At 38.7% G+C, this 11,673-nt stretch overlaps 1 protein-coding gene across 1 annotated transcript; it reads right to left on the bottom strand.

Moving 5' to 3' along the window:
• Positions 1–403: 403 nt before the first annotated feature.
• Positions 404–10,129, bottom strand: LOC110976155 (cationic amino acid transporter 4-like). Its single transcript, XM_022229211.2, has 4 exons — positions 7,620–10,129; positions 4,702–6,427; positions 4,168–4,276; positions 404–3,510 (listed from the first exon to the last, which is right to left on the bottom strand). The coding sequence occupies exons 2-4, from the start codon at positions 6,391–6,393 to the stop codon at positions 3,434–3,436; spliced, it is 1,878 nt and encodes a 625-aa protein (XP_022084903.2). The 5' UTR covers positions 6,394–6,427; positions 7,620–10,129; the 3' UTR covers positions 404–3,433.
• Between the last annotated feature and the right edge of the window lie 1,544 nt (positions 10,130–11,673).

The raw sequence follows: 11,673 nt of genomic DNA on the forward strand, positions 1-11,673 counted from the left end.
CCACTGCTCGATAGACGTGATACGCGGAGCCTTCTTATGGGGACAAATCTGCCAAAGTGGGGACTCATTGGACCCGGTTGTAAAAAGCGTCTCGTCCCGTGCGACGACTTCAACAAGGTTCCGAATTCTACGTACTCCCCCTCCAAATTTTGTCTTTTAGATGTTGAGGAATCACGGAGAGCTAGGAGACCAAAAGAGGGTCATTGTTTGATACGACAGTTTTGTGTAGATCAAGGATTTATCAACCAAAAGGATGTATTTCCTTCTTTTGTAAAAATTGTAGCATTTTAATTTAAACGTCAAATAGGAAGCCAATGAAGTAGTTGTAAACAAACATGAGCGTCTTCAGGTGGATAGGTGTGTGCCTTTGTGACCCCAGAAGTGAAATGTGACAGACACAACATAGTTTTGAAATTGTTTATTACGCTTGCGTGTTCACGCACGCGTGCGATGTTGTTTGACAAGGAGGAACCCGAATAATTAAAACTACTCATCGCAGCTAGGAGGATATATTGGGAAGGAAACAACAGGCTACCTAACATCAAGATTAGGAGAATATAATATAATTATTATAATTTATATAGTATAGAATAGAAGATTGATTATAAAGGTTGGAAGAGTATTTGTTAAAAGTAAAAATCAGGAGACTAACTATCGCATCTAGGACAATCTTGAAAAAGAAAATCGGAGGTTGACAATCATGGCTAGGAGGATATATTTAGAAGGGAAAACGGGAGACTAACCATCAAGGCTGGGAAGATACTTTTAGAAGGAAAAGGGGAGACTAGTGAGGAGGATATTTTTAGAAGGAAAATCGGGAAACTAACCGGGTGATTGGTTGGGTGGGGGGTTTGTTTTCCATACAGCATCAATTCCAGTCAGCATTGCATTTTAGGGCGCCTTAAAAAAGTTGGGACAGCGTGCACCTGCCCCAACTGGGTAACAAACTTTCAGCAAAACCGTAGCAGCTGTCCTAATGATTTGCAGGAATAAGCCTTGGGCCTTGTTTCACCTGTCTATAACTATCCTGTGTCCCATTTATCCACAGTTCTGCTGGTTGATAGCAAGTAAAGCAATAGGGAGGGGCCGCTTCACTTCAACGGGAAGGAACCATTTTGACAATTCCCACTTTCGGAACTTGTTTGGCATAAAAGTGTTTTATTGGCGGTCCAGAAGCCCTGAACGCTGCGAGACTACCCCCCCCACACACACACACACCACATCAGAGGGGCGTGGCTTGTATGAAAAAGGGACAAGTGTCACTGTCAAGGACTGCTATGTTAGAGATCAGCTGAACGGAAAGGAGGGTGGGCTTATCTCTATTTCTACCGTTTATAATGTCCTATCGGACGGGATACAATCCACATGATACAATTCACCACATGATTCTTATTACTGTTAGGCTAAGTGATCGTCAACATGCCTCCTGTAAATTACTTCTCAGCTGTTAGAGGTTAAGGTATTTCTTGCCAGTTTAAAAACTATGATTGAGCAGCTATCTGGCCTTTCTTGTCAGTTAACCACATATGAGCAAGTTCTTGTTTACTATGTACTTGATTGTACATTATAGCATGCAAATGCTCAGGAGTCGCTAAAACCATTAAACGTTTTAACTTATCTTCGGGCACTGATTCACTTTAGCTGGTAATTTTTCTTTTAGGTACTTGTTTCATTGCCATTGTATAAAGTTGTGACACGCAAAAATGAATTTCTTATAAGTACCTAACAGGTATACAATTAAGCTCCTAAGCGCTTTTCCATTATTATTACCCCTGCTCACTGGGCCAATTAAACATTCCAAATACCATCTCACCTCCCTCGGTTCGATGCTGCTATTTCGGCGCAAAGCAGCAAAATCAATCACAATAACCATCTCTGCCCTCACAGAGTACCCAATTACTCCTGGATGGAGAGAGGCAATGAGTGACAAAGTGCGTTGCCCAAGGGCGCACGCACCATGACCCCAGGACTGGATTCGAACCCGCAACCTGCAGCTTTACCCGCCGACTACGAATCCGATGCTCTTTTAAACACTACACCACGGCACTCCACAGAAACCAGACATTTTATTTTTATATTATACACCAGAAATTATACTTTCATTTTCCGTAAATTCAAATGACATGAAATTACAGTGCTAGAGAATTAGCATTTCAAATTAGCTGTGACACAGCTGAGGGAGCCTCAATCTCCATCGGACGCAAACGAAAATGTACACATTTCTAAAGAACGGTTCCTCGGCATTGAAATACCATTTAAAGCGCAAATAACAGAATACAGATGTGAAACAGAGATAAAACAATACATGCTTCATTATAAATTTTCTAATTCTATTTACTTTTTAAAAATCCTGTAAGCTTCAATTGATTAATAGGGCTATTCTTTCGAAATCTTATCCTTGTTTTTTGTTCAGCAGCAAAAACTAGGGGTTCATTTCGTACCGTACTTCAAGTGATGTAGTTCACTTTTAAAAAAAAAATTCCATGTTGGCCAAATGCAAGTCAAAAAAGCGAAATAAGGTGCAAATACTCTTAGCAGTCTAGCAGTAATAATACTGCCAACGGTGTCCCAGCACAAGATCACGCGACGCTTGTGTGTCCAGTGTCTGTAGACTGTGTATGTTGGCCGTTTTCTTTGCAACCGAGATTGCTCGTGCACTCAAAGAACTAGGCCTAATAAAGAATGCTCACTTCTTTAGTACATCGCACATTTTACTGTTGATTCATTAATTTTTTGTTTGATTAGGGTTACTTTCTTGTACTTTCGATTCGACGAGAAGCATTAAAGTGTCCGTTTATTTTCTATAATTAAAGATTTTACGTTTTAAAACATTATCCAGGATGTAAAAGATATGTTTGATTAATAAATGGGAGAATTTTTTTTGAGAAATGGCCCCACCCCTGAAAAGTATTTATTAATTGAAGATTCAATTGAAATGAACAGCTTTATCAAATCAACATGAAAATTGTAGATGCACCAGGTTAATCAATTCCTATTAATGCTACTTTCCGGATTGAAATCATTGATTGGGTTGAGTCTGTAGTTTTATCTTTACATGGCAAACCACACTTACTCTCAAAGTTTCTTCGTTGGTAAACTCAATAGAAGATGAAGTGTAGATGACGTTTTGAAAAAAAATAAAACTGAAGCCAAAATCAAATATATGTCTAGTTCCACACTTGCCAAATTGCCATTTAATCTCAGATCGGCATCAGTATTAGAAACAGAGATACCTTGATCAGATTTGTTTCAAGCTTCAGGATAAATTTATATTACTGAATTTTGAAAAAGACGCTATCTCCAATATAGGAATAAAGATGTAGCCATTTTTGAAGCAGGAGATAACGACGCTGTGAAATAGGGGTGTTGTTATTATATTAAAGATATTCAGATACTTTTTATACGCCATGACGTTGGAGAGTAACGTTTGAAATCATAAATTTTCATAGCCATCTTGTCGCACTCCTTCAACGCTGTGCTTTATGCCATAAGTGAAGTACACGAGTAATCCTGAAAGGCAAAAAGCAGATTGTGAGAATTTTGTACATGTAACTTGTTACAGCTATTCAACCACTGAACCAAACCACCACACCTCCATAAAAAATATACTATTTAATTAAATTAATTTCCATTATATTGTACAGTATAGTTTTGCTTTTCCATGTTTGAAGCCGCTGCTGTTTTTTTGCTTGTACTTCGCAGGTGCGTTGTTGGACTGTTGTCATGGACCTTTTGAATGGGTCGTTTTAGGTAGTGATGGGAATTTTTTTACTTCATTGCAAGGGAAGGCTCTGACCCACAGAGTTTACTAGCATCTTAATTTTGTAGAACAGAACAGAATAAATCTGGTCTGATGTCAAAAGGTGGAAACATTACACTAAAATCATTAAAAAACATGTCCAGACTTTGAAGAAAAATATTCATATTTCAGTAGTAGTTACTGTTCATTACAAACAGAGGGGAGCCTGAGGTGGATCTAAAAACTCACAGATTGGATTCATAAAATAAAAAGTTCGAAAGTTAATTGTGAGCCTGTCCTAATGATTTCAAGAACTGGGAACTTAATATTAAAGACCGATTTCTGAAAGTTTGAAGAATACCAATTGGTATTACGTGTTCATTTAATATATTTTACTCTGTAAGGAGAATAGCCACGTGGTACTTTACCTATGCATGTCCACACGAGGACTTGAATGAAGGCTAGAAAATCAAAGTGAAGCAAGAGAATAACGCAAGACAGCAAGCCAGTCAACGGTGCGAGTGGCATCAATGGCACCTGTCATCCCAAAATAATGTCGTTCTTTTAAAGTGCATGAAATGTTTAATTGTTTCGCTTTTTATCAAGAAAAGATGATTCATTTTTTATAAGTCCTATTTTATCATCCAGCATCTGAATCCCAACACCATCGTGCATCTGTATTTGCTATGATGACTTAAGGCTTTACAGAAAGGTTGCATACTATGTGGACAGGGTGCGGACAACGGGGACCATCCCCCCACAAAATAATATTGGTTTTAAATTAATGAGAAAAGGGGCAAGGGGGCTAATTCATCTCCTATCCTTAAAAAAGTTTTGAAAGCTCCAAATTTGCCTTCACTCTTAGAGGGCCGTTTAAATTACTTTGAGGTATTCCCAAACGTTTGGCTCCTGGACAAAATCCCCAACCCCCTTGCAAAACAGTAATGTTTGAATAATATTACCTTGAACAGGAGTTCTTCTTTATATTGCGGCAGAAGCCACAAAGGGGTGCACGCAATGAAAGACAGGGAACCACTGATGACTATTCCAAGTACTAACAAATGGTCACTTGCTCCCAAGAGGTCCTCCAGGTTGAAGGTTAGTAATCCCACGAAGAGGAACTCAAAGGTGACGTGCAAGCAAAGACACAGGATCACGGATCTAGTTTGATGTTTTCTGATCCACTGAGGAAGGCTGGTTGAGGCCTTGTTGATCAAAGATGGACGCATTGAGCGCTCCCTTCCAGCGTCGATGGTGTCAGCATGGCTTTCCTGCTTTGGCCCCCGCAAACTCTTAACGTCTTCGAAGCTCTGGCGTTGATTTATTTGTGGTGGAGACAGACCTTCCTTGAAACAACCAAGTTTATCAATGCCACCTACTTCCATGTAACCACTTTGCGTAGTGGGTGTGTAACGCAGAATAATTACCGCAAACACAATACCGGCCGTCTCCAGCGTAAATAGCATTGACGGCACTTGAATTAAAAACTTGATATCAACAAACACACCAAAAACGATTGAAAGACACGCTCCCAACACAGTAGCCAATATGGGCGTCTTGGTCTTCTCGTGGGTCTTGGACAACATGGCGGGCAAAAGGCCGTCTCTTGACATCGGATAAATGAAGCGGGATAAACTGTAAGATATGTTTAGAGTCCCACCCGTTATGCTGCATAGTGCGCCAATGGCTATAATGTACTTCATCCAACGCAACCCATCAACTTCATCAAACACCGCCTCAAAAGGAGATTTGAGATCGATGTTGCTGTATTCCGTTAATACAGTGATTGAGAGGGATCCAGCCATATATATCAGCATGCTGATACCAAATGCTGCCAACAACCCTACCAAGAGATCCTTCGATTGATCTCGCGCTTCCTCGGCACTCAGTGCGATAGCTTCGAACCCAGCGTATCCTATGTAAGCATTGATTATACTTGTTAAAACCTCATCAAGTCCAACCCCTTCAGGAGCAAAACCATTCTGTACAAGATAAGAGAAATCGGCGTGAATCATTGCCAAAACGAAAACTAAAATAAGAGTTGATAAAGTCGACAGCACAAACACCTTGTTAACCTTGGAGAATACATTCGTGCCGATTGAAATGACAGCACTAGATGCGAAAATCACCAATCCAGCGACAAAATCGGGATAGCTACCAAGAAGAGGGGCGTTCCATTCCTCACCTCCAAGAACAAATTTGACGGTAGCATTTTGTATGTAGCCACCTGTAGCCTTGTCTAAATAGGCACTCCAGACTTGCACTGTTACAGCAACACCCAGAATTCGCCCTGCTACACCACTCCAACCAATCAAGAAAGCGACCATTTCTCCGAGTGTCGCGTACACGAACGAGTACGACGCGCCTGTTTGAGGAATCTGCAAGGCGCACTCTGTGCAGCACAGCCCAGCTAACAAAGCAATAAGTCCTGAGATGAAGAAAGTCAGAAGAGAAATCGGTCCTGCCACCACTCCCGCAATCTGTCCAGGCAGAAAAAAAACGCCGGAACCGACCATAGTTCCAACACCGATCATTGTTAAGTCAACTGTGCCAAGGCATCGATCTAGAGGTGTTGAACTCTTCGTCCATTGTACTGGTTTCCTGCGACACACTGAGTTGGAAATATCTCTAAACCACTGAAATAGACCCATCATGAATATATCACTTCGTTGACTTCAAAGGGTACGCCTGTTGTCATAGGAAAAGGAAAAAAATTCTGCCAATAATGGCAAAATATGGATGAGGTGATACCTTGTTGGCATGTCAAAGGAGCACATAGCTTGTCGCCATTTCAGAATTTGGCTGTAAATATATTCTACACAGGTACAGGAATAGCAACTCGGGATCCTGGGAAACAATAACAGACTCAATTAAAGGAAGGACCGATGCAACTTCCAAATTCCTTTAATTATTTCTAAAACCTCACATTTGATTCTCACATATTCCACACCAATTAATTATCAATTTGAATGATACTTTTGTTTACACTGCAAATCTCTTCAGCATAAAGTTATAATCTCTGAAACTTATCTATTGACTTAATCTAACACCGGTTTCTTATAGAAGTCTTCAGTAATATTTCAGTGATAAAACTTCAAATTAGTGTAAATACGACGATTTCAAGATTCTGAAGACTTTCCGGTGTTTTATGCTTTTTCATTAATCTTTGTTTGGCATTTGATAGTTTGATCAAAAGAAATTATTTAGCATGAATAAGATGTTGAAATAACTCAAGGTAGCGAACGAATGCGGGAATGGAAAATCTAGACCATTGACCAGTGACATTTCGGGGTACATTTGGCATTTTGCAAAGGGGGTGGCTTATTTTCTGGAGAGGGAACGTTAGGATCTGACCCAACTTATTCTCATGCCTGAAATCAAACATTACTGACCAGTACAAGGCCTAAAACACAATTCGCTGCGAGATGAAACAGGGAAACCTAGCCACAAATGAAATCCATATTTTGCACTGTCACTCATAATATTTGTGGGAACAGAGTATTACTTGATGAAATTCGTGCCTGGTAGAATTTTAGATTCACACGGTAAGCATCACTCATTTGCAAATAATATACTCAAACATTTCTGCCCCTCCAAGATCTTCATGGAATAATCTAGAAGACAGCAACAGGGTGATAATATCATCTCCATATCTAACGTTTTGACTATGCAAACTGTAAAAGAGCTATGGATGAAGAATTCACATTTTGTACTTTTTCACAAAATAATCACCCTGTAGAAAGTGTTTATAAATAGGATAGAACCACCATTAATACTTCTTGGAAAAAAGAGATAGTTGAAAAAAACAAAGACCCTAATAAGCCGCTGTCATACAGCTATAATTCTACATAATTCTACAGTTTAATGTTACGATTTTTACCTTGAAAATTTCCGTCAGTCGGACTGTTGATGTCGACACTTTAAATCTGACTATTGACAGCTATTTTCCTTTGTCTAATGCAACAGTTTTCCTCACGCAAGTATTTATCTGTTCTGCCCAACTCAACGACGTCGTTACATGCGTGCATTACGTGCATTCATAATCTCCAAATGCAAAGTAAATTCCCTGATTGATTCAGTTCTATTTTTGGCTCTTGCTCACCTATAACATAACTGTTATTTACTTCCCTTAGATTAAGGTCTGTCTCTGAAAACTAGTATTTGAATGATGTTCACTCATACTGAATTTTCAACACGTGTTCTTTATCCCACATTCAATGGGCAATAGGATAACGAGGTTAATTTGCATCCATTATCCACTCATAAAAGGATTCTACCGCTCGTGACAGGAGAAATAAACAATACCGCAGGCTTTTACCTCTCCTGGTAAAAATCCATAATTAAAGAGACAAGATTTTTATCCTCGCCCAATTTATACACAATTTTGTCATTTGTCGGGGGTTTCGAAAGGCATTATATATTACGCGTCACAATGGAAATGCACATATTCACCAAGACTTCAACTGAATAACCTTCCCTTTTCATGCCAGATCGTTTGCAAACTTAATGCATCAAGGTAACAATCAAATACTTTGCTCAGAGTTCATTCATACGAATAAATGAAGTAGAACATTTTTAAAAGGGGGATAAGAAAATGCGAGAATTGCTAGACTTTAACATTAACATTTAACATTTTCATTAACTTCAAGTTCGCTTCTAGGAATAATATTGTAGTATGGACTGGTCGGGTCTCAAGATATAATTTTTTTCTCTGCACAATTTTCCCACAAAACACAGCTTAGATCAATGCATAGATCTTATCTTCACGAGTTTCTTTGTAAGCTTTGCGTTCAACTTTGAGGCGTCCTCCTTGGTATTTGAGCAATTCCATTTGGATTAGGGGTGTTTAGTCGGAAATCTGTGAAGCTAGCTTGTGCCGTACATGTACCAGTAGCATTTTCATGTATCTTCACAGATTATAATAAAACGGGCCCAACAGTGACTTAAAACAAAGCACAGTATGTGTAGAGACAATAAAAGTATCAGATTTCATCTGTGACCAGAAATTTAGCTTTTACTGATTCATATGAAATATGATAAGCTAAAATATACCACGACCAATGTATAGTGCAGCCAGGTTACCTAAATGTATCCAAAACATTTACTGAGTTGTCACATCGTTTAACTTATACATGTACAAGTATTCCTGGGATGCAACCGTAGCTTTAAAAAAGAAGCAATTCCAATCTTCATAAAGACCTTCTTACAGTGTTTTTCAACATTCATTGGCATGATTGTGAAGAGAGAAAAACAAGAAAATCAGTTGATCCGAGGAAATGTTCCATACCTGATAATCAAGAACACAAAATAACTGTCTAAAAGCTACAGAACAAGTAAAATCATCAATTACTTCATCAAGACATAAATACACACTAGAATTTCTTGAAAGGAAAAGAGAGTTGCTGAATTGCCACCGGTGCAAGTTACATGTAGTATCAAAAATCTATTTACAAGAAACAATTGAACAAACAGAAAATTGCATGTTTTAGCAAGATACTGGCACAAGGTTCGTTCAGATCATTATGAGGCATCTTTTGTGAAATAATTATTGTCAAGTAGGGTAGTATTCTAATCAGAGGTTGGGCCACACTTATAACATCTTTTCGTGCTCCAACATCATGTTCAAAATCATAATACAAGTACAGGTAGCTGTGAAATAGGCCTATTAAGTAAAAATCATCCTTTACAAACAAAAAGCAAGTGGAAATTGTGAATACGGCATCACACAGCTCTATGCGCTGGTTTATTCAATAAAAAAGTCAAAAATGGATCTGTGTATCGACTGAGTAAGAGTAAATTGGTGCATATTGTCGATCAAATTTGCATTATTATCAAGAAAATAATTTTAATGAGTCATTAAGGAGACATTCCCATAAGAACGTGCACAATTTTTTTCCAACTCTGCAGTCCCATAATTCACTATTGCCTAATCTGATCTGAACCAAACTTTGTATGTTTTCAGGCCCTAAACTATCATCTCTCAAAATATGGACTTTAAAATTCGGCCTCCTTCTAGTAGTTTGAAAATAGGGAGACACTGAAATGTCTCCCTAAAAGCCAATGTCTCCCTAATGCTGAAAAAGTTATCACAAAGTGTCTCCCAAATGACCTATTTGTAAATATACTGTAAACTACTAAAGCAAAATACATGTAAATGAGTGCATGTAAATTATGCCATTCCCAGTACAAATTTAGATGGCCTTATAAGTGTACTCTACAGGGCAAGTACGTTTGTTGTGCCCACTGTTTCCACACTTACTACAAGACACAACATACACCTTTCGTCGTTTACATTTTGCATACAAATGCTCAATTCTGTTCATTTTTTGCATAACCTGTTTCATGGCATGTAGTCTTTTGTGATTTGATCCTCTGAAAAATGTTTTTGTAAGGGAGTCGTTTAGCTTTTCAAAAGTTTGCTAAGAAAATTTTGCTAGTGAATCGTGAAGTGATATTGCTTCCCCTACGTGTTGAGCCTTAATATGCATGTAAACGGTTACATCTCTGATCACATATGTTTCCTTTTAGAGAGTGACCCAGTTTTTTGCTTTTGTCTGAAATTGTGAGAGTTGTGCTGGGTCAAGATCAGTTTTTATCATGGCCATAATGACAGGGAAGTCAGTCCATAGCTTAATAACTTGATCCAGGTTTTTTGTGTCATGGGATAAGTGATTATAGATTGATCTCCTTTTGGATTTTCTTAATCACTGTAAATCATCAATTTGCAGTTTTTATCAGTGTCAAACTTCCACTAAAAACCTAATCCTGAAACGGGTGTTTCAAAATTTTGGCATTTAGAAACGTCAACATTCTTTTGTTTTTTTGGGTTTTTTATATTGTCTCAAGTTTCAATATCTTTGATGAGTTGATGAATAAGTTGATCAGAGACTCGTAAGTACATTATCCATCACAACATTGCAAACTTGGATTGGCAGCATCGGTATCCGATTGCAGTTAAAGTGTTTGTTTATTGGGTCTCATAACTTGGACTCTCTCTCAATTTCCTCAGTTTACGGGCACCTTTAAAGGCGTCGGTCATTGACCACTCAAGTGTCATATCCCAAAATTGAGAGCTGGTGTATTTACATCAGCACCAAGGAAGATCACAAGAACAAGGGCATATTCCCATAATTTTATTCAGACATTTGAGATCAGCACATGTATTGCAACTTGACCTGTTTCTCATTCATGCTTAGCACTTTCTTCCTTTGAACAGTTGATATAACATCAGCCATAATTGGTTGTATTTCTTCATACTTTTCCGGGACTTGTGCGAGTGCAAGAACATGATCACCTGACTTAATACTTCCCTTGATTAAACTTGTCACACTATGCCTAGATCCAAATGAGGGTCCATCCCCTGTGGTCTTCACACTGGCAACATCCCCATCTGCAATTTGACTTTCTTTTTTGGAATTCTGCAAATTTTTCAGTGCATGGATAAGCTTTTCTTCCAAAGGTTGGCAAACGGCACGCAATTCATGTACTACCTTGACAGCAAAGGGACTGTTAATCTCTTCTGCCTGTGACCTTAAAGAGTACAATGAAGACAACTAGGAGCACCACATGACAGAACAAGTTCTTGGTAGGATAAATCTGACATGCAATAGCGATCTTTCACTTGGTCTAGTGGGGGTTTGAATTCTATAGCTGCAGACAAGGTTGGTGTTGAGAATTCCATAATATTTCCGTATCTGTCCGCAACCCTCAGGTGCTTTAGGAAAAGACCATCCTGCTGGAGGAGGTCCCACACGAGTTGCATATCAAGAGAAAGAGACTTCTTCCTTTGGCTTAACCAGTTCTTATAGTAGGCAGCCTTTCTTACGACGTTTCTTCTCCGGATACTCTTCAGATAAGCCTCAGTTTACCAAACCTCTTGCCCGAATTGCATTGGTATTTGCATATTTTGCTAGCCTTTTCAGTTTACGCACTTT

This window comes from Acanthaster planci, linkage group LG07 (genome assembly GCF_054643075.1).
Source record: "Acanthaster planci isolate LZ-2023a linkage group LG07, COTS_SCS, whole genome shotgun sequence".
In the NCBI taxonomy this organism is placed as follows: domain Eukaryota; kingdom Metazoa; phylum Echinodermata; class Asteroidea; order Valvatida; family Acanthasteridae; genus Acanthaster; species Acanthaster planci.

What these genes read in the sequence shown, in the direction of transcription:
- LOC110976155 (XM_022229211.2), bottom strand. Translation starts at nt 6,393, where the DNA reads ATGATGGGTCTATTTCAGTGGTTTAGAGATATTTCCAACTCAGTGTGT. An exon ending in AAGAAGAACTCCTGTTCAAG is followed by an intron (nt 4,277 to 4,701) that starts GTAATATTATTC and finishes TTGGGATGACAG; the next exon opens with GTGCCATTGATGCCACTCGC. An exon ending in CCTCGTGTGGACATGCATAG is followed by an intron (nt 3,511 to 4,167) that starts GTAAAGTACCAC and finishes TTTGCCTTTCAG; the next exon opens with GATTACTCGTGTACTTCACT.